Source organism: Bos indicus x Bos taurus, chromosome 22 (genome assembly GCF_003369695.1).
Source record: "Bos indicus x Bos taurus breed Angus x Brahman F1 hybrid chromosome 22, Bos_hybrid_MaternalHap_v2.0, whole genome shotgun sequence".
Classification (NCBI taxonomy): domain Eukaryota; kingdom Metazoa; phylum Chordata; class Mammalia; order Artiodactyla; family Bovidae; genus Bos; species Bos indicus x Bos taurus.
In genome coordinates, this window is record NC_040097.1 from 49,356,285 (window position 1) to 49,378,527 (window position 22,243).

General features: G+C 53.7%; 1 protein-coding gene across 2 annotated transcripts; it reads left to right on the forward strand.

Moving 5' to 3' along the window:
- The first annotated feature begins 594 nt into the window (after nt 1-594).
- Nucleotides 595-22,014, forward strand: PLCD1 (phospholipase C delta 1). Of its 2 annotated transcripts, none has more exons than XM_027522733.1 (15): nt 595-779; nt 7,787-7,951; nt 11,143-11,371; nt 17,978-18,107; nt 18,206-18,437; nt 18,850-19,051; nt 19,173-19,317; nt 19,395-19,544; nt 19,637-19,795; nt 20,013-20,172; nt 20,361-20,477; nt 20,902-21,080; nt 21,173-21,305; nt 21,383-21,532; nt 21,681-22,014. In XM_027522733.1, the coding sequence occupies exons 1-15, from the start codon at nt 746-748 to the stop codon at nt 21,764-21,766; spliced, it is 2,271 nt and encodes a 756-aa protein (XP_027378534.1). In that variant the 5' UTR covers nt 595-745; the 3' UTR covers nt 21,767-22,014. The 2 variants fall into 2 exon arrangements, with proteins under 2 accessions (XP_027378534.1, XP_027378533.1); XM_027522732.1 differs by lacking the exon at nt 595-779 and adding an exon at nt 4,447-4,692.
- Nucleotides 22,015-22,243: the final 229 nt, after the last annotated feature.

Below are 22,243 nucleotides of genomic sequence, written 5' to 3' on the forward strand. Positions count from 1 at the left end.
GGGGTGTGAGGGGCTCAAAGGAGAGTTTTCTGCAACTACTCTAAGTTTTGTGGCTTCTGCCCCAGCCCCCGCCAAAGGCACTTCTAGGGTTAGAAACTTCCCAGAGAGAGGGAAGGGGACCCTTCTCCAGACTAGATCCAGGCATGCCTCTCTGAGGACCTTCTAACTCTGAGGACCTTCTAACTTCTCATTCTGCAGAAGAGAAAGCAGACATCCGGGGAGCCGCGGCTGGACGCCTGGACTCCAAGGCTGCCTTCTGCACCAGCCTGGCTGGGCGTCGAATGTTACGCGGTCCCGGGCCCAGGAGGACGCAGATTCTTTGGCGCATCACTGTAACCCGGCGAAGCGCCCACAGGCAGGGCGTGGGGCCCGGCCGCCCGAGCTAATGACAGGGCCCGCGGCCTGTGGGTGGCGGCGGCGGAGGAAGCCAGAGGGATCTGGCTATTTCTGTCCTGGGACGCGCCCACAGGCCTGGGCCAGGGATGGCCGGGCTTCCAGGCCCCCACCTCTGTCCTCCCAGCCAAACCCCAGGAGGGGCGGGGAGAGGCGCGGGTTGGAGGGCCCAGGGGGCGGGGGCGCGGGCGGGCGGGGGGCGGAGCGGAGTCCCGGGCCCACCTCCGGCCTCCTGCCCCCCGCAGTCCATTCGGGTCCCTCCACCACACTCCGCTCGGACCCGAGGCCGCCGCGCTGTCGCCGCGGACGAGTGTCCCGCGGCGCACCCCTCCCGCCACGCCGTCCGTCGGGCATGGACTCGGGCCGGGACTTCCTGACCCTGCACGGTGAGTGCTCGGCCTTCTCGCGGGGAGGGGGGGCGTCCCCTCCTGGGCCGACCCTGCGAAAACCCGTCCCCGGCCCAGGGCGGGGGACCCCCTGCTCCTTCGGCCGCCCTCCGCCCCGCCCCGGGCCCGCCCCTCGGCCCTTTTGTCGCATTGAGGAAATCTCGACCCGACTGCCGGGCGCGACCCTGGGCGTTTCCAGGCTTGTCCCGCAGACTCGGCCGGTGGGGAGAAAACGGGTGTGCGAGTCTGAAGACTTCCCTAAAGACGACCCCCGGCCCCGCCGCCTTGGGGTCGACCCCCCTCCCTTATCCTGGTCACGGAAGGCTAGGCTCCAGGGTCTGCTGCACTCGCAGGGGCCGAGCAGGGAAGGAACCGGCATCCACGAATAATCAAGTTCTCTCCGCCCTGTCCGGGCCGCCGGGAGAGGCTCCCCAGAGCACAGGCGTGCCTGGACCGCGTCCGGGCGCGTGAGTGTTGCGGGCTGGGAGGAGTAGGGCGAGGAGGTGTGCGAAGTGAGATGTGGCCGTGCCGCAGTAACTGCCCAGCGCAGAAATCAGGGTCAGCGATGCCCGGGCTGGGAGGAGCAGCCCAATAGCCCCCATTTGCGCACCCTCCTGGCCAGACAGGCTCGTGTCTCCACTCTAACTGCCTGTGGCTCTCAGCTTTGTCCAGCCGAGCTCTGTCTCTTCCGAAAGACCGGGGAACAGTTTGGACCAGCTCCTTGTCCTATCGCAGTCTCTCCAGGAGAGAGAGCAGCCGTGGGCTCCGGACTGCAGGGACTGAGGGGGTCTCTTAGCTGAAGGGGTCCCCAACCTGCACCTGGCATCTCTTTGCGCCAGCCTGGGGGCTTACCCACTCTTAGAGGGCTTTGCACTCCAGCCCCCTAGGTCATGTGCCAGCTCAGCAAACCTGCCTCTCTCACTCCAATCACTGCTTAAGTCCATCTCCCTCTGTTTTCTAGTACCCCTGGAGTCTGAGACGTTAGTGCCCACCACCTACCCATCTAAATCATGGATAGTCTAAACTATCCATCTAGACCATGATTTCTGTGCTGGCAGTGGAGGTAATAGATGGGAAGGGGAAAGGCAGAGCCCTCCAGCTGTCCACTAGAGACCCCCTGGAACTCAGGGAAGACTCAGATGTTCCTTTCAGCCACTGCCCAGTCTGTCTCACGTTTCCTGGTTGGCTCAGACCTGGGCCCCATGGCCCAGAGAGACCTTGCTCAGTGCCCAGAGCTGTTACCCTCTCAAGGCAAACTCTTCCAGCTGGGTCATGGGTTCCCTGCTTTTTCCAGTGCCCCCTCTTCTCCCCTCAGGACAGAGGTATCCTTAGTGCTCCTCCAGACTGGCAGGGAGGCTGGGCAGCTCAGAGGATCACAGTAGAGACATCTCTTTCTCTCTAATAGTCCCTTAGCTGGTGCTGTCTATCCTGCAGACTGCCACCTCCTCCGTGCCTACTTCACACTCAGGCATCCTGTAAGCCCTCTGGTGGCTTCTGACACAGCTGCAGCTTCAGATCATGTTGGGATGGGCTCCAGCCTCCAGCCTCTGTGGCCTCTGTGCCTTTGTCCAGTCTCTTTCTCTGTGTGTGTGTGTGTGTGTGTGTGTGTGTGTGTGTGTGTGCTTAGTCACTCAGTCCTGTCCAACTCTTTGTGACCCCATGGACTGTAGCCCACCAGGCTCCTCTGTCCATGGAATTCTCCAGGCAAGAATACTGGAGTGGGTTCCCATTCCCTTCTCCAGGAGTCTGTTTCTAGGCAGCCCTAGTATCTTGCCTGGAGAGGGAACTGTGCGGAGTCTCAGTCAGCACCTCTCAGTCTTGTGGCATGGGCTTGGCAGCCCTGGCCCATCCTGTCTGAGACCTGCCTCTCAAGTGCCTGACTGCCCAGCCCTTCCTGCGGAGCTGGCACAAACCCTGCAATCCAAAGCTGCTCCCCTGGAGGCCCTGCTGCTTCTAGCTCATCACCCCAAATTACCTCCCTTAACTGCCTTTGTCCCCTATGCAACCCCCTACCCACCTTGATTGTTTCCAGCTTGTCTGTCCTGGGATTCCAGGCCCACACAACACAGAAACACACTGATCCACACTGATTTTAACTTTTTTGTGCCATGGACCACTTTAGCAGTCAGATGAAGCCTGTGGACCCCTTTTCAGGATCAAGTTTTTAAATGTATAAAGTAAAATACATAAGAATTCGAAGGAAGCAATTTATATTGAGATGTGGTTCTATCCATAGGTCCTCGAGGAGTCCTTAGCCCTCTGGTTAAAAACCATTGTGTGGTTTCTCTAAAACAGAGGCTTCCCCTTACCCTCAGCTCCCTTCACTGCAAATGAAGAACAACTTGTCTGTGCCCATATTCCAGCTCACCTTCACTAACACACGTTCCCATGCTTTATTATTCTCCAAGGTGAGACCTTAGGCAAGTCACTCTGCACTTCAGTTTATCATTATTATTGCCATGCTTGTCTGTACTAATAACTGGCTTTGCGAGTGACTCACTGTCAGTGCTGGTGACTGGAGCTGCAGTGAGGCAAATGAAGGAACTATTCAGAGGCAGCGAGTAAAAGAGAGGAGTGAGTCAGGCCTCTGGGTGATGTCCTGACCTTGGCACACAGGAGGGGCTCAATAAATAATTGCTGGGTGAATGAAAGTGGGGTGGTAACTTACATGAAAGATCCCACTGTACCGAGCACACTGGCAGCACAGTTTCGTATAGAGTTGGAGTCCTCACCTATTTATCAAAGCAAACCTGTGTTAATGGATTCATTTTTAAGATCGGCATTTTTTCAAGAATTCCATTCGCATTTGGCATCTTGGAGATTATTCCACTCAGGTAGAGAAACTCCCTCAGAAGGAAACAGGCCTACTTGGGATTCACATGTGAAGCAACGGCCCACTCAGTCACAATGGATTCGTTGAGTGACTGAGGTAAAATATTTGGCGGGCTCCGGTGTCCGGCCGAGCTCCATCCTCAACTCTGCCTGGCCTGGCCCCACCCGGCTGTCCGCTAGACCCTGCAGCCCAGGCCGCCGCCGGGCCGGGCTTCCCTCCTCGGCTCAATCTCGCCCAGCCCTCTGGTTCTCCGCCAGGTCTCCCGCTGAGTGTTTAGGATTCCCGGCTCAGTCTCCGCCCCCTGGTCGGACTCCGCCCCAACACTGCCTCCAAAGTCGAGGTACCGCCCTCCCTGCCCCCAAACGGCCATGCTTTCCATCGCTGTACCCTCCCCCGGCTCGTCCCCTGGACTCTGGCTCCGCCCCCCGCCGTCTTCCAGAGTCTGACTCTGCCCCACATCGCCTCCCAGACCTGGCTCCTCCCGCTCCCCGCCTCTTTGGCTCTGGCTCCGCCCCAATCCGCTTTCTGGACTCGACTTTCGCCACTGATCTGCTTCCTGGGTTATGGATTTGTTCCACTCCGCCTCCTGGCCCCGGCTCCTCCTTCGGAGCGTCCCGCCTTCTGAGCTCCGGCCCCTTCGCTCCCCGTCTTGATTCCACTCTCCCTTCATCTCCCGGAGGCATCCGTTCTACCCCTCTGGAACTGGCCCTGCCTTCTAGGATATGGCTCCGCCCCGTCAGTGCTGATTTCTGTATCGCTCCGCCTCTAGACTCAAGGCCCCACCCATCCTTCCAGACCCCGCCCCCACTGGTTCTAGCCCCGCCTACCTACTCCCGGTCTCTGCACCTACTCCAGGTCTCCGCCCCCTCCCCTCCGAGGAGGTGGTTCCCACCCTAGGGCCGCGGCTGCCTTCTGGACGCCACACTGTCCTGGGCCAGGTTTGCTGGGCCGCAGGGTCACTTCGGAACGTCATGCAGTGCTTTGGGGTCCGGAGGCCGAGCCGGAGACTGAGCCGCTCCAGAGAGCTCTACTTGCAGGAACAGAGCCGCAAGGTGGCAGCGCTCAATGGGCAGAGGCTGGGTAAGGGATTCAGGGGCCCCGAGATCAGGGGAGGCTGGAAAGGCAGCTGGGGCAGGACGCAGACTGTGTGTCTTGGAGCCTGGACCTGTTTAGTACTTCTGTGAGTGTATGACTCGCAGTGGGGCTGTTTTTGCAGGGTTGCCATGTACTGGGGGGAATGGTTACCCTGCCCCTTGCCACTCTCAAACCATCTTGCTTACACGCCTAGTGGTAATTCTGTCACTTCTATGGTACTTGGGACCACTGTGCAGCAATGAGGATATGCAATGCTGTGTAATCAAATGGCACCAGTGTGACAGTGTGTGATGTGTGATGCTGCACACCATGTTTGACTGTGGGAGACAGATGTGACAGTGGGTGACCCAGATGATTCTGTCATCTGTGTTATGGGGTGTGTGTTCTATAGATTTTCTGCTGTTGCTCTTTGTGGCAGCGTGCACAGGTGGTGGCTGCATAAGGTAACATTTCCTAGCACTGATGCTGTGGGCAGGCTTCTGAGTCCCAACTCCACCGTGTAACTTCCTTGACCCTCAGTTTCATCATCTGTAAAATGGGAACAGTATTGCCTTCCTCATAGGGTTGTTGGGGTGATTAAATACATGTGCTAAGAACAGGATCTTATTGAAATGTGAACTATTATTACGGTGGCTACTGTTATTATGACAATGATGATGTTCCGGCACGGTACCTTGTTTGGCTGTGTGTGACTCCATGTAACAATGTGTGTCACTGTGTGTGGCCCATTGTCTCTTCCTGGTTGTGTATGGCAGTGTATGATGAGTATGGTGGACTGTGTGACTGTGTGTGTGGCTATATCTGTGTAGCTGTGCACTGCTTTGCATCCCAGACTCAGTCTGTCTTCATCAGGCATCACCCTAGGTACATGGGCAGGGCTCTTGGCATCATACACCCCTATGAGCACTGCAGCCTCTCTGCACTCCCCATACAGCCACCTCATTGTGTGCCACTAGCCTGGGCAGACTGATGAGGCTGCAAGGTCAACCCAGGAGTCCCTGAGCTCAGAGGCCCCTCTTTGCCACCTTCCCACAGGAGAAGATGCTGTATAGCTGAGTGAGTGGGGCTGGATGAAGGGGTGCCTATGGACCTTCTGGCTGCTACGGGAGCAAGGGCCGGGGGCAGACCAAAGGCCTCAGAAACAAAAGGGCCTCAAATGAAGCTCAGAGAAGGAGGTATCTGCTTAGGTTTCCCAGCAGCCTGGAGGGTCACTATTATCAAGACCCCCTTTGGGACCAAGGTCTGTGTTCCGGAAGCCATGTAGGCAGCCAAGGGACTTATCTCTGCCTGACCGCCGACAGGGCCACAGTCTGGCTCCAGGACAGGATGAATGTGTCGTCTGCTCACGGTGTTTTCCAGAACTGGAGGGTGGAGCTCCCACAGGCTTCCGACCCTGTGCCCCCACTCCCATCTGTGCTATGTGTGTGCACCCCCAGATGCCCCAGTTGGGCGGGGGTGAGGGGAGGGGAGTGCAAGCAGAGGGCAAGGGGATGTCCCTCTCAGCTGACCTCAGCCTCAGGAGGGACAGTGGGATCCCCCAGCTGAGCTGAGGCTGAGGCAGCTCTTTCCTCTGGAAGGCAGTGGAAACAACCTTGTCTCTGTTCTCTCTCTTGAGCCCCCCCAGACATAGCCACCAGTTGAGGACATTCTGTAGGAGCCTTCTCCTCCACTGGGTCTCCCCTGGGGCTGAAGGGGAACTGCTGACACTAAGGCGGGGGGTGGAGAGACTTGGAACAAAGGTGAGGGAAGGTCACATCAGACATCACCCAGTGCTGATGGCGGAATAGAGGTTCAGAGAGGGAAGGAAGTTGCCTAAAATCGTGGAGGGGGAAGTGTTAGCATGGGGCTATGTTCCCACTGGAGGAGGGTGACTAGGGAGGGATAGAGGCTGAGGCCTCTGTGTGCATCTGGAGCAGGCTGGCTGGGGTGTAGGAAGTGGGGTCATGGATAAAGTGGGAGAACCTATCTGGGGCTGGGGATCTGGGTTGAGACAAGAAAAGCCTGTAGGCCTAGGCACAGGCCCCTCACACTAGACACGCACGGCTTCTGAAGCCTCCACTCTGCTCGAGCAGGATAAAGACTGCTGAAAAGCCACAGAGTTTTCACTTGGGGGACAGAAGGGAGGTGAGGTGGTCTCTTGGCTCTGAACAGTGCTGGCTGCTGGGCTCCATGTGGCTTGGGTGATAGGCTTGAGATGTGCATTTCACCGTTAGTTACACTGATGGGTCATTATGGTGGTGTGGGGTCCCTCTTTGATCACAGTTGGCACAGGGTCTGCTTGGGATGAGGGATGCTATGAAACCAGGCCTGGTGCCCCTTTGGTGTCTCCTGCTTGGGTCTGGTGGGACGAAGGACACTGTCTCTGTGGGAGCCCACCCCCCAGGCCAGCCTGCATCTCTGAAAGGAGCCGGGTGGGAGGGGGCCAGGCAGTTAGGGTTCCTCTACTTCGGGGCCTTGGGCCAGGTGCTGCCTCAGCCTCGGAAAGGCCTGCACTATGCCTTTGGGCTACTCTACCCTGAGAGGTCCCAGACCCAGGCCACTCAGAGATGGGGTGGACAGGGAGGGATGAGGCATCTCAGCAGGCCTCTCCTGGACCCAATACACGATTCCAGAGCCATTAGACTAGGGAGGCTGTTGGGCTCATGATACTCATGGTGCTCTGGGATCCATTTCTGCCTGTGTTTACCCCTCTTCTTTTCTGCTCTGCCTGATCTTTGGTCCTACCTTCCTTCAGGTCACTCTGACCCCTAGGTGTGATAGTGAGGAGCCTACCAAGTCTTTTGGAGCCAGGCCATTTTCTAGGGGTCTGGTCCCCCAGGTGTTCTTTGTCCATTCAGCTGTGGGTTGCAGGGCATTACATATAAAGTGTGGCCTTGAACAGGTGGGTATCCTAAGGTTTGCACAGCCTCAGCTGGAGTCAGAGATGCCTGAAGGCGGGGCTCCTGAATTAGGTTGGAGCAAGGGTGGTGGAAGAAGTGAATAGAGCGCTGAGGATGAGGCTGGTGAAAAAGGAGCCAGCATGGGGCTGGAGCAGCAGGTACCCTAGAGGAGGTGGCATCTTACCAGCTCTGCCCCCCAGGCCTACAGGATGACAAGGACCTACAGGCACTGCTGAAGGGCGGCCAACTCTTGAAGGTGAAGTCCAACTCATGGCGGAGAGAACGCTTCTACAAGCTGCAGGAGGACTGCAAGACCATCTGGCAGGAGTCCCGCAAGGTCATGAGGACCCCGGAATCCCAGCTGTGTGAGTGCTCCCAGAGCACCATGAGTATCATGAGTGGGGAGGGGCAGGGTGCTGCTCCTGCGCTCTGATGGGGAAACTGACACTGGCTGGGGGAGGGGTGGGGCTGAAGGTCAATCGTGAACCACAACCAAAGGTAGGGAAACTGAGGCCTGGCCTGGCGGGGCAGCGGTCAGTCATGCAACCAGGATATCAGGTATGGGGGATCTGAGGCGGCCAGGCTCGGAGAAGGGAGTCAGTTAGATCACTGATAGGGAAACTGAGGCCTAGTCTGGGCTAGAGAGGGCAGTCGTGGACCACAGATGGAGATGCTCACGCTTTTTCGAAGTGGGGATACACAGCCATGGCCACAGACGGGAAAAGTCAGGCTCCCAAGTAAGGAGGGAACGAACAATGTTACCAGCGCGCACAGGTATCCACCCAGACATTTGTGGGAAGGAGGGAAGTTGGGCGGATGGATCAGGACTCAGGTGTGGTAAGGCCCAAAGTCCAAGGGCAGATAAGGCCCTTCCGGGTATTGGTGGACAGGATGAGAGGTGGGGCCACAGGAGGCAGCTCCTCCCTGGGCTGGAGCCAGGACAGGCAGGTTGGGGTGGAGCAGGCTGGGACTTGCATAGAGAGGCCTTGGTTGGTGAGGCTGTGGGCCTGAGGGCTTTCTGGAAGCTTCAGAAAAGGTCTAGGAATTCAGAGCTCAAGCCTGAAGATGGAGAGTGCCTCCTGCAAGGTCTTAGGAAGCAAGCTCTGCAGCTCTGCCAACACAGAACGCCCCAAACATTTTGCAAAATGAGAGGTTCCCTCTGCACCTTTACTTGGTGGGAAAAGTTTAGACCAAAGCTATCCAAAAGAACTTTCTATGATAATGGACATGTTCTATAGCTGTGCTGTCCAATATGTCAGCTACTAGCCACCTGTGGCCCTCGAGCACTTGAACCATGGCTACTGTGCTTAAGGAGCTGAATCCCTAATTTCACTGAATTTGAACTAATTTATATGTGAATAGCCATATGTGGCTGGTAGTATGGAAAGATCACTGCAGCTGTTGTTCTCTCGCAGTCCAAGTCCCTGGAAATTCATCACCCAATCACCTGCCCTTGGCTATGGAGGGGATGCAGGCTGGGTGAGCCCACTAAGCAGGTCTCTGGGGAATGAGACCAGACAGAGGCTCAGGTGGGAGGAGGAAAGGGAGGGTCTGCCAGGCCCCAGGACACTGGACAGAATCCTGAGAAGGTGTGGCCTGCAGGCCCGCAGCAGGGTCCGATGGAGGGAGCCTGGCTGGGTCCTGGGAGCTGTGGGCCGTGGGAGGTCTGAGCAGGGGAGGGCAGGGTCGGAGGGGATGGAGCCAGAAGGGCTCTCAGAAAATGACACTGCACACATGTCGGTCACATAAGACAGGAGTGACCCAGCCCTTGCCTCTGTCTGTGGCTCCAGCCAGGCTCCTTCACAGACCTCGGCCCTGATACAGGGTTTCCTGTTAGATGCTGGCAGTCGGCGGCACCGTGGGAACGGGGCATCGTACTCTTCGAGCCCTGGGGACTCCCGGAAGCCCATCCACCAGCCAGGACATGTGCATGGTTCCCAGTGTGTGCCAAGCACTTGGCGGGGGTGGGCAGGGGACAGATGGAGGAGTAGGAGATCTGGGCATTGCTAGACCTGGGCCGGTGAGATGGGGACCTTGTACCAGGACAGCTATGGGCAGAAGGGCAGAAGGGAGCTCCCAGCCCAGAGACCCAGCATGAGCAGAGGTGCAGGGATACGAACGCAGAAGGGCTGTGAGTGAAGGGCCTTAATCCTGACAGGGAGGGCCACAGGGGCGATAGCCTGGGGGTTGGGCATCAGGAGTGCTCAGGTGAGGAGTGTCCAAGACACAGAGACAGCTCTGGGCTGGGCATGCCTGTCATCTGCTTCCCTCCTCCTGGTGAGCAGTGAGCCTGCGCTCCACCCCCGGGGAAACTGAGGCCAGGAGCAGCGGACGGGGGGCAGTCTCCCAGTGCTGTGTCTCTGCTTCCTGCTCCCCAAGTCTCCACTACCTCCCTGATCCCGACCCCACTAGCCTCCCTCCGCTTTGGTTACCGCAGACAGGCAAGGGTTATCAGTCAGGAAGGCATCTGGACTTTCTCTCTGGAGTGGGTGGGGAGCTGGCCCCCACCACCCTGGCTTCCTGTTTTCACTCCCAGTCTGGGGCAGCTGCAGCCAGTGTGGGGCCTGGCAGGGCTGGGGAAGGTGCAGGGAGGGATTAAACAGGAATATCCCCTGCACCCCAGACAGCCCAGGGTCTGTGTGTCTCACACCTCACACATGGGGCCTGCAGGTGACCTGGAGGCCCTTGGGCACTCACCAGGAAGGACAGGCAGGCTGTTGGCCAGAGCTGGTCTCGACCCAGGGAAGGTGGATGTGGATGGCTTGGGATGGGGTTGGGGCAGGGGCAGAACCTGGCTCCAGATGATGGGAGGCCCAGCACGAGCCCAGCTGTAGGGAGTGGCTCACAGCCAGGTCAGGAGGCACCCTGGGGTTGAAGTGGGGCAAGCAGGGCCTCGCTGCTCCTGGAAGCTAGGAAAGCTGGGCTGCCCCAGGAGGGCCCCCTGCTGTCCCCAAGGATAGAATGACATGGTCTCAGACCCCCAGGGGCACCCTCCAGTCTACCTCTTGGGATCCTGGAGCACCAGCCCTCCCAAGGGGCTCCCTGAGATCAGGACCCATAGATGCATGCAGGCAAGGCCCTGGCTGCTCCCGACACAAGCACTTTTCCCTGTCAGTGGACCTCTGTCTCCAAACCCCAGGGCCAGGGCTGACTGAGGGTGGCTCCAGGCTCCTGAGTGGTCAGAAGAGCCTGGAGGCTCTCATGGCTGTCTTGGAGGGAGGGAAAGGGCCCAAAGTCAAGTACACCAGGAAAGCATGTGGCCATACCTCCGTCACAGGCCCCAAGCTCCAGAGTGGCCTCTTCCAGTCACTGAGAGCCCTGCCCTGCCCCGATCCTCTCCCAGGGGCCCCACTTCCTCCCAGCACAGAAACAGGGGGCCTGGGACCATAGGAGCCCTTCCCGCCCTAAAGTCAACCTCCCTCTCCCTGGGCATTTCCACTCTGCCTGCTGCAGCTGTGTCCCCCTTTCCTCCTCCATGTCAGCCTCTTTCTGTCCCCACTCTGACCATCCTCCTGCCCCTCACAGCTCTCTCTCTGCCCCCACCCCCTTCCCGCAGTCTCCATCGAGGACATCCAGGAGGTGCGGATGGGGCACCGCACAGAGGGCCTGGAGAAGTTTGCTCGGGATGTGCCTGAGAATCGCTGCTTCTCCATAGTCTTCAAGGACCAGCGCAATACTCTAGACCTCATTGCCCCATCACCAGCCGATGCCCAGCACTGGGTGCAGGGCCTGGGCAAGATCATCCACCACTCGGGCTCCATGGACCAGCAGCAGAAGCTGCGACAGTATCCTTTTGGGGGCAGTGGACCCAGACCCAGCCTGCGGCTACTGGCTATGCTTATCCCCAGGGCAGCCTCGGTATGGAAGACACCTGGCTTGGGCCAACATACCATAGACTGGGTGGCTTAAACAACAGAAATTAATTTGCTCACAGTTCTAGAGGCTGGAAATCCAAGATCAGGGGCCAAGCAGGGTCGGGTTCTGGTGGGAGCTCTCTTCCTGGCTTGTAGATGGCTATCTTCTGTCTTAAAATGTTGGGGGCGGGGGGCGGGATGTGGGGGGAAAGCGGGAAGAGAGAGTGAGCAAGATCTCTGGTGTCTCTTCTTACGTGGGCACTAATCCCATCACAAGGGCCCCACTCATGGTCTTACCTAAGTCTCTCAAGGCTCTGTCTCCAAATACATCACATTGAGAGAACACAATTGGGGGAAGCAGGGAAGGTACTTGGGCCCTCTTTTGTCTACTCTGACCCAAGGGCCAAACAGCAGTGCAGCTCCGTGATGTCCCTCGTCCCCTCGCTATAACCAGCATAGAGCTGGGAGACTGGGGAGGCTGAGGGGAGCTGCCTGCTTCAATGGGAGACCTAATCTTAGACTTAAAAAAAATATTATGTATCTTTTTTAAAAAGTCTTAGTTTTCTTTTTCTTTTTTAATTTTATCTATTAAAGATTTTTTTTTTTTGGCCGTACTGTTCAGCATGTGGGCAGTTCCCTGACCAGGGATGGAACCTGAACCCCCTGCATTGGAGGCTGACTCTTAACCACTGAACCACCAGGGAAGTCCCCTAGACTTAGACATTTTAATGTTTCCTAGAGTTACTGCATTTTTTTTTCTCTCTCTGGGAGTTCGGGAGGCCATGGTCCACTCCCACTTACCTCTATCCCCTGTGCCATTCTTTGGGGAGTGATCAAGTTCTCCCAGGCCTGGTATGCAGGCCAGCCAGGGGGCTAGAAACAAATTCACTTCAAAATCTAGGTACACAACAATGCCCTAGTCTATGGTTCAAAGAGGTCAGGCTTCGGGTATATAGGATTAGGGTGGAACCAGTACCAACTCTTTTTTTATGACAGCTTTATTGAGATATAATTCACTTACCATGTAAATCATCCACCAGAAGTGTACAAATCCATGCTTTTTAGTGTATTCACAGTTATGCAACACATCAGCCAATGAATTTTAGAATATCCTCATCATTCTAAAAAGAAACCCATACTCTTTAGCAGTTCCCATTTCCCCACAGCCCCCACGGCCTAGACAACCACTAATCTACTTCCTGTCTCACCAATCTATTGATACTTTGTCTTTCTGGACGTATTATATAAATGGAATTCTACAGTCTTTTGTGAAGGCTTCTTTCACTTAGCATAATGTTATGGAGACACACTGGTGGCTCAGCGGTAAAAAAAATCTGCCTGCCAACGCGGGAGACATGGGTTCAGTCACTGGGTCGGGAATTTAGATCCTCTGGAGGAGAAAATGGCAACCCACTTCAGTATTCTTGCCTGGAAAATCCCATGGACAGAGGAGCCTAGTGGGCTTATATAGTCCATGGGGTTGCCAAGAGTCGGACACAACTTAGCGGCTAAACAACAGGGTTTGTACGCGTCATAGCCTGTATCGGTACTTTATTCTGTGTGCCTAATAATATTCCATTTTCTGGCTATTCCACATTTTATTTATCCAACCAGCAGGTGATGGCCATTTGGGTTTCTGCTTCTCTGAATAATGCTGCTCTGAACATTCGTGGTAAGTTTTTATGTGGACATACATTCTCATTTCTCTTGGATACATACCTAGAATTTCTGAGTCTTGTGGTAACTATATATTTAGACTTCTGAACAACTACCTATTTTCCAGAGAGGAAATTTATACTCCCACCAGCAGTGTATGAGGGTTCTGACTTTTCACGTCTTCACTAATCCTTGTTATCTGCCCTTTTTTATGACAGCTATCCTGTGGGTTTGAAGTAGCATTTCACTGTGGTTTTGATTTGCATTTCCTTGATAGCTAATGGGTTGAACATCTTTACATGTGGTTACTGGACATTTGTATATCTCTTTGGAGAAATAGCTATTCAACAGATCCTTTGCCCATTTGTTGTTCTTTTTAATGGACCTATTTAATTTTAAATTATGGTAATATATGCATAAAATTCGCTGTTTTAAGCATTTTTAGGTGAACAGTTCAGTAGTGTTAAGTACATTCACACTGTAGTTCAGCCACCTCCAGAACTCTTCATCTTGTAAAACTGAAACTCTGTACCCATTGAACAGTAGCTCCGCATTCCAGCCTCCCCCAGCCTTTGGCAACTGCTACTGTACTTTCTGTCTCTATGAACTTGCTTACTCTAGGTTCCTCATATAAGTGGACTCATACAGTATTTGTCATTTTGCCATTGGCTTATTTCACTTAGCACAATGTCTTCAAGTTTCTTCCATGTTGTCACATATGTTAGAATTTCCATCCTTTTAATATGAACAATATTCCATTGTATGTATGCACCACACTTCATTCGCCCACTACTGGACACTTGGGTTGCTTCCACTTTTTGTCTATTGTGAATAATGCTGCTATGAACATGAGTGTACAAGTATCTGAGACCTTGTTTTCAATTCTTTGGGGTACATACCCAGAAGTGGAACTGTGAGATCATCTGGTAATCCTATTTTCAGCTTTTTGAGGAACCACTCTACTGTTTGCCATGGCGAGCACCACTTTACGTCTCCCCAACAGCACTCAAGGCTTCCGATTTCTCCACATCCTTACCAACTCTGGTTATTTTCTTTTTAAAATAAGTATCTTACTGTGGTTTTGATTTGCATTTCCCTTATAATTAATGATATTGACCATTTTTATGTGCTTTTGTACATCTCCTCTGGAGATATGTTTATTCAGATCTCTGGCCCATTTTTTAATTGCGTTACCTTCCTATTATTTAGTTGTGAGAGTTTTTTCTTAATATTATAAACACAAGTCTCTTACCAGATATATGCTTTGCAATTAATTTCTCCCATTCTGTGGGTTCTGTTCTTATTTTGGTGGGTTTCTCTGAAGCACAGAATTTTTTGTTTCGGTGAGCTCTAACACATTTACCTTTTGCTTTTCTTGCCTGTGTTTTTTGTTGTCATAATCCCATGGGCAGAGGAGCCTGGTAGGCTGCAGTCCATGGGGTCGCGAAGAGTCGGACACGACTGAGCGACTTCACTTTCACTTTTCACTTTCATGCATTGGAGAAGGAAATGGAAACTCACTCCAGTGTTCTTGCCTGGAGAATCCCAGGGACGAGGGAGCCTAGTGGGCTGCCGTCTATGGGGTCGCATAGAGTCGGACACGACTGAAGCAACTTACCAGCAAGAAGGCTTGGCCTAACTCAAAGACACAAACATTTACTCATATTTTTTCTTATAGTTTTAGCACTTGCATTTAGGTCTCTGGTGCACTCTGAGTTCGTTTCTGTAAATTCTGTGTATGGTGTGATATGAGAGATCCAACTTCATATTTCTTTTGCATGTAGACATACAGTTGTTGAAAAGACTATTCTTTCCTCATTGAATTATCTTTATACCCCTGTCAAATATCAATTGACCATAAATATGAGGGTTTACTGCATGACTCTCTATTCCATTTGTCCTTTTTTTTTTTGGCCACGCCACACAGGGGGACAACCAGGGATCTGAATCTGTAACCCCTGCAGTGGAAGCGTGGAGTTCTAACCACTGGGCCACTGGGGAAGTCCTCTGTTCCATTTACCTAAATTCCATTTATCTAAATGTCTATTCTTGCACCAACACCACAACGTTTTAGTTACTGTAACTTTGTAGGAACCTTTGAAATCCTGAAGTGTGAGTCTTCCAAATTTATTTTTTTCAAGAATGCTTTGACTGTTTTAGGCCCCTTGAATTTCCATACGAATTTGAGGATGGGGTTGTAAGTTTCTGCAAAGTAGCCAGCATGACTGTGACAGGTATTGTGTTGAATCCGTAGATTAATTTGGAGAGTATTCCTCATTTAACAGTATCAAGTCTTCTTTCTGATCTGCTAATACGGGGTATCTTTCCATTTATTTAGATCTTTAATTTCTATCAACAGTGTTTTGTGACTTTCAGAGTATACGATATGCATTAAAAGAATTTGTATTTTTATTCATTTTGATGCTACTATAAGGAATTATTTTCTTAATCTCATTTTCTGATTACTTTACTCATTGCTAGTGTATATCCAGCTCCTTTGGGGGACACATTTTGAACTCTGTAGATTCCCTTTAATTGTATGCTTTTCAGCATTTCAGGGGCTTTTAAGTGTTTTTCTCAAGGCTTTGTCTGCCTGACTTTGAGCTTTTTTTTTTTAATAAATAATTTTATCTATTTATTTATTTTTGGTTGTGCTGGGTCTTTATTGCTGCCTGGGCTTTTCTCTAGTTGCAATGTGCAGGTTCTCATTGCAGTGGCTTCTCTTGTTGCTGAGCACAGGCCCTAGGTTTCCAGACTCAATAGTTGTGGTTCCTGGGCTCTAGAGCACAGGCTCAATAATTGGGGCGCACAGGCTGAGTTGCTCTGAGGCATGTGGGATCTTCCCAGACCAGGGATTAAACCTGTGTCTCCTGCATTGGCAGGCAGATTCTTCACCACTGAGGCACACGGAAGCCCAATTTTGAGCTTTCCTAACAGCCCAGTTCTATGGCACTTTTCTGACAGTCACTCCTTTTGCACAGGCTTGTGCTTGGACAATCTCATGCCCTCTGCAGGCTTCTGCTGCCTAAATCTTGAGGTCTTAAAGCCATTCCAGCCTGCTGAAGAGCAATCAGCACTGGGACCTTATGCTTGGGTGGACCACTGTGAACTTGTATTTTTTTTAACCTGGAATTCTACCATAATTTTTTTTTATGTAAATGTATACATATATTTACATAAAACATACTTATATATATAAATACAAATTTAACTATATGGGTATGTTAGAATGAAGCTTTAAGGCCCAGAAAACCTGCCTCCTCCAGAAACTACTGACATTTGAGTTCTCCCTTTAATCTTTTCTTGATGCATTTCATTTTGTCTAGTGGTGCATTTGCCAAAAATAATGAAGATTAATATATTTGTATCATTTTTTATGTACCATTATGTCATAATTAGTTCCCTGTGTTAGTATGCTGCTGCTAAGTCGCTTCAGTCGTGTCCGACTCTGTGCGACCCCATAGACGGCAGCCCACCAGGCTCCCCCGTCCTTGGGATTCTCCAGGCAAGAACACTGGAGTGGGTTGCCATTTCCTTCTCCAATGCATGGAAGCGAAAAGTCTCGGCTTTAATGACTGTGTACTGTTCCACTGAGTGGATGTACTATAAATTAGTGATCCATTCTTTTACTGTCAGACGTTTCATTTGTTTTTATTCTTTTACCTCTATAAATAACACTGCAAAGGACTGTGTTCATAAAACCTTTCAGTATTCAGAAGTGCTTCCTTACCAATGGACTGCTAGAAGTGGAATTACTGAGTCAACTGGTGTAACAGGTTGATATCTCTACATTACCTTCCTAAGGGTTGTTCCAGTTTACTTTGTCCAGCTGATGGATGAGAGTGTACATTTCACCTCACCCTTACTTGCACTGGGAATATACCTTTAAGTTGCTGATTTTATCATCTAAGAAATTGCATCTTATTTCCAAACTGTTAGTATCTTTGATTACTATCAATGTTTGTAAAAGTTTGGTTTACATCCCTTTCTCATTTAGTTTTTAGGGTCATCATACTCTTTTCTTTTTAATTAATTCAAAAACTTTGCTGCAAATGCTTCCTCCAGTCTGTCAGATAGATGACTTTGTTTTTTCTTTATTTGATCCTCAGAATTTTAAAAATGTTGATATGGCGTGATTTATCTTGCGGTTTCCTTTCTGATTTCTTCCCAAAACCTGCTATCATGTTTTCATTGTGCTCATGAGTTCCCATTTTCTTGTTCTATAATGAGCTCTCTGTTTTCTGTGGAATGTAGTATGGAGCCTCTCCTTCTATAGTACTCAAGTTCAAGGCTGATGGGAGAGATAGAGGGAAAGAAGTGGAGACCAATGCACCGCAATCATGACACCATGATCCAGGCTTTGTTTTTGCATGTGATGTGCCCACCTTTGATCAGTGGCTTGAAATCTGCTGTTTCCTACTAAAAAAGCCTTAAAGGCTTTAGTCAAGTTGAGTAATAATTGTATGTTGAAAAGCAAAAGGACATACCTTGAAATGTTAACAGTAGATACCCCTGGCTGATAGAACTGTGGGGCCTTTGTTTACTTTTCTTCATTTTCTCAACTGTCTGTAATGAACCTTTTAGAGTGAGAAAATTAACATTTTTTAAAATTTAAAATTTCAAATTTCAAATTTTTCTGGGTTCAAAGCCAGAAAGTAGGAAAAAGACTCTTTCATTGGATGTCATATTTCCTCCAAAGAGGCTACCAGGTCTTACCCCTGAAATGCAGATGTGCCAACAGCCAGGCCTGTGGGGAGCAGTGTCTATAGGGGCCCTCAGTCCACCTGGGCCTGGGAGTTGACCGTGAGCTTGAACCATGCCTCTGGCTGGGACCTGGGGGGTACCACGGCTCCTGGGGTTCTGTCCTTACTTCTTGCCCAGCTGGATTCATTCCTGCTTGCGAAAAGCTGACAAAAACAAGGACAACAAGATGAGCTTCAAAGAGCTACAAAACTTTCTGAAGGAGCTCAACATCCAGGTGGACGACAGCTATGCCCGAAAGATCTTCAAGGTGAGGCAGGAAGCGAGGGCTGGGTCTGCCTGGCAGTGTCTGGAACACAGCTTGGGACCTGCTCTGAGCCCTGCCTACCTGGCGTCCTGGCTCTGCAGGAATGTGACCACTCTCAGACAGACTCCCTGGAGGATGAGGAGATAGAGACCTTCTACAAGATACTGACCCAGAGGAAGGAGATCGACCGCACCTTCGAGGAGGCCACGGGCTCCAAGGAGACCCTGTCGGTGGATCAGTTGGTGACCTTCTTGCAGCACCAGCAGCGGGAGGAGGAGGCGGGGCCTGCACTGGCTCTCTCCCTCATTGAGCGCTACGAACCCAGTGAGACGGGTGAGGGCCTGTGAACTGCAGTTCTGGGCCCCACACTGCGGGAAGACCCCTGGGGAGACGGCAGCCCGAGTAGGGAGCTGGAGGGCAGGGGACGCCTCAGCCATTTCCAGGGCCCCTGGGCGATATTTCCCAGCCCATGCTGGGCACAACGCTTTAAGACGTCAGATGGGGGCCCAGTCCTGGAGAAGGAGGTGATGAAGTCCTGCCCTCGGGGGGCCTCACCGAGTCTGGGACAGAAGAGAAGGAGACAGAGCCCCATGCTGGGGTATAGTCACGGTCTGGTCAAGAGACTCAAACTTACCCCCTTTCCAAGAGATACGCGAGCACCAGCTCAGGATGGGAGGCGGGGCTGTGGGGGCCCTGCTCCCAGGGCGCTCTGACCTGCAGTCGCCCTCCCGCCTCCGCCTTCCAGCCAAGGCGCAGCGTCAGATGACCAAGGACGGCTTTCTTATGTACCTGCTCTCGGCTGACGGCAGCGCCTTCGACCTGGCGCACCGGCGCGTCTACCAGGACATGGACCAGCCGCTCAGCCACTACCTGGTGTCGTCCTCGCACAACACCTACCTGCTGGAAGACCAGCTCACGGGTCCCAGCAGCACAGAAGCCTACATCCGGTGGGGCAGGGCAACTTGGGCGTGACGGGGCGGGGTGGGGCGTGGCGTGGCGTGGCGTGGCGGGGCGGGGCCGGGCTTGACCGGGGCGGGACCAAGGGCCTAGCCCACACCCCACCTGCAGGGCGCTGTGCAAAGGCTGCCGCTGCCTGGAGCTCGACTGCTGGGATGGGCCCAACCAGGAGCCGATCATCTATCATGGCTACACCTTCACCTCCAAGATCCTCTTCTGCGACGTGGTCAGGGCCATCCGGGACTACGCCTTCAAGGTGGGCGTGCCCCTGGGGGTGAGGAGGAAGATACTCTGGGGCCACCCACCCCTCTTAATCTACCCCTGGGCCTCCAGGCATCCCCCTACCCCGTCATCCTGTCCTTGGAGAACCACTGCAGCCTGGAACAGCAGCGTGTGATGGCGCGACACCTGCGCACCCTCCTGGGGCCCATGCTGTTGGATCGGCCATTGGACGGGGTCGTCACCAGCCTGCCTTCCCCTGAGGTGCCCCACGGGGACCCGGTGCCCAGAGGAGAGGGCAGGGGACTGGCCGGGAGGCCAGCTGAATCTTGATCAGCTGCCCCCTCCATCCTTAGCAACTGAGGGGGAAGATCTTGCTGAAGGGGAAGAAGCTTGGGGGGCTCTTCCCGCCTGGAGGAGAAGGTGGCCCAGAGGCCACTGTGGTGTCAGACGAGGATGAGGCTGCTGAGATGGAGGACGAGGCGGTGAGGAGCCAAGTGCAGCACAAGTCCAAGGTTCGAGGGGGAGCTGTGGGGGTGCGGGAGCAGCCCTGGGGCCTTCCTCCATCATCACCCTCCATCGCCTTGTGGGATGTTCGCCTTGTCTGAGTGCTCTGTGGCTGTCACTCAGACCCTCTGCCCCCTCTCTCTGTCTCTGTCTGGGTTTCTGGCTCTCTCAGTGCCCACCTGCCCTAATCTCTGAATCTAACCTGGGCCTCCCCATGGCCCCCAGGAGGACAAGCTCAGGCTAGCGAAGGAACTCTCCGACATGGTCATTTACTGCAAGAGTGTCCACTTTCGGGGCTTCCCCAGCTCTGGCACCTCTGGACAGGCTTTCTATGAGATGTCATCCTTCTCTGAGAACCGCGCCCTCCGACTGCTCCAAGAATCAGGTGAACCTGGCCCTGCCTCCCCACCCCCTAGATTGCTGCCCATCTGTCTGACCATCTGAGCTGGCCAGGGCCAGGACTAGCTCCCACCCCTCCAGACATCTCCCAGAGCCGGCACTCCATGATGTTAGTGAGGTGCTTGGGCTCACCCAGAAGGCCTCTGCTTCTGACCAACTCATACCCTTCCTCAGGAAACAGCTTTGTCCGCCACAACGTGAATCACCTGAGCAGGATCTACCCCGCTGGGTGGAGAACGGACTCTTCCAACTACAGCCCCGTGGAGATGTGGAATGGGGGCTGCCAGATCGGTATGGGCTGGCTGGGGCTTGGAGGAGCCCTGGGTGAGGGTTTCTGTCTGGAGGGCCAGGGGACTCTGGGGACCCAGGCAGAGCCAGATTCACAGATTTGGCTTCAGAGCTGGTAATCACAGTTTGGATATAATCTCCCGTGAGCAAATACAGCCTCTGAAATTTCATCATTAGCGCACTTGTCCTTTGAATTCTGGCCCCAGAAATGTAATGTAAGGTTGGTGTAGTGGGTCAGTTAGGGCAGCAGGAGGGCAGTAGGCATTGGAGTGATCCTGGACCCTGATTCTATCTCACTATGTGACTCTGGGCCCCAGTGTGCCCCAAGCCAGCTGGGCTCTGGGACCCGAGACACCCCCAACACACACACACACACACACACACACACACACACACACAGCCTGTGACTACTCTGTCCTGCCTGCAGTGGCCCTGAACTTCCAGACTCCTGGGTCAGAGATGGATGTGTACCAGGGCCGCTTCCTGGACAATGGGGCCTGTGGGTACGTGCTGAAGCCTGCCTTCCTGCGAGACCCCAACTCTACCTTCAACTCCCGTGCCCTGGCCCACGGGCCCTGGTGGACTCCGAAACGACTCAATGTCAGGGTATGGCCAGCCACAGTGGGGACAGGTGCCCTGGGCCTCCCTTCCCCCTCGCTACCATCCTGAACGCTTAATTATCCCTTGCCTCTCCTCAGGTCATCTCAGGGCAGCAGCTGCCAAAAGTCAACAAGAATAAGAATTCAATCGTGGACCCCAAGGTGACAGTGGAGATCCATGGCGTGAGCCGGGACGTGGCCAGCCGCCAGACCGCTGTGGTCACCAATAACGGTACGTGCTGGGCCTGGGCTGAGCCTGGCTCCCGGAGCTGATGTCTGTGCTGTTGACACGGTGCTTGCACCCGCTAGGTTTCAATCCGTGGTGGGACACAGAGTTGGAGTTTGAGGTGGCTGTGCCTGAGCTTGCCCTTGTGCGCTTTGTGGTGGAGGACTACGATGCCTCCTCCAAGAACGACTTCATTGGCCAGAGCACCATCCCCTTGAAAAGCCTCAAGCAGGGTGAGTGTCTGTGAGGAAGGGGAACGACTCGGGCGGCCGGGTGGGATGGGAGGCATTTCTTGGGTGGGGGCTGGCTGTCCCTCGAAGTATCCTCCTGGAGTGAACAGAACTCTCCTGGTGCATCCCTCCCCACCCATTCGCCCGCCAGGATACCGACACATCCACCTCCTCTCCAAGAACGGGGACCAGCACCCGTCTGCCACCCTCTTTGTGAAGGTGGCCCTCCAGGACTAGGCTCGGGGGTTCTGGTGAGGGCTGCCCTGAGCAGACCCGATGGGAGCTGTCCCAGCCCCTCGCTCAGAGCCGGCAGCCCCGTGCCGCCTTCGGCTCCAGCCTCCTGTCTGCTGCTGCCTCTCGGCAGCCCAGGTGCTGGCCCAGTGCCTGGTGCTGCCCTCACTTCCGTTAGGAGCCACACTGCAGCCCTCTCTCCATCCTCCGGCTGGGCCCTGGGCTGAGGGTTTTTATAAAAATCGTCAAAATAAGTACTGTGGTCTCTCTACCTGGATACCAGAAAAATCCCTGTAAAGCACACGTGCGTGTGTGTACATGAATGTATGTGTGTTGTGTGTGTGTGTACATGTGTGTGTGTGTACATGTGTGTGCATGTGTGTCCCAGAGCCCTGGAGCCCCAGCAGCTCATTCTCTACTCCTCTCCACCTTCACAGTGGAGCAAGGTGGGGGTCGGGGGTGTCTGTTCCCCGGGGCAGGACG

What these genes read in the sequence shown, in the direction of transcription:
- PLCD1 (XM_027522732.1), top strand. Translation starts at nt 4,584, where the DNA reads ATGCAGTGCTTTGGGGTCCGGAGGCCGAGCCGGAGACTGAGCCGCTCC. An exon ending in ATGCCCGAAAGATCTTCAAG is followed by an intron (nt 18,108 to 18,205) that starts GTGAGGCAGGAA and finishes CTGGCTCTGCAG; the next exon opens with GAATGTGACCACTCTCAGAC. An exon ending in TCCGGGACTACGCCTTCAAG is followed by an intron (nt 19,318 to 19,394) that starts GTGGGCGTGCCC and finishes CTGGGCCTCCAG; the next exon opens with GCATCCCCCTACCCCGTCAT.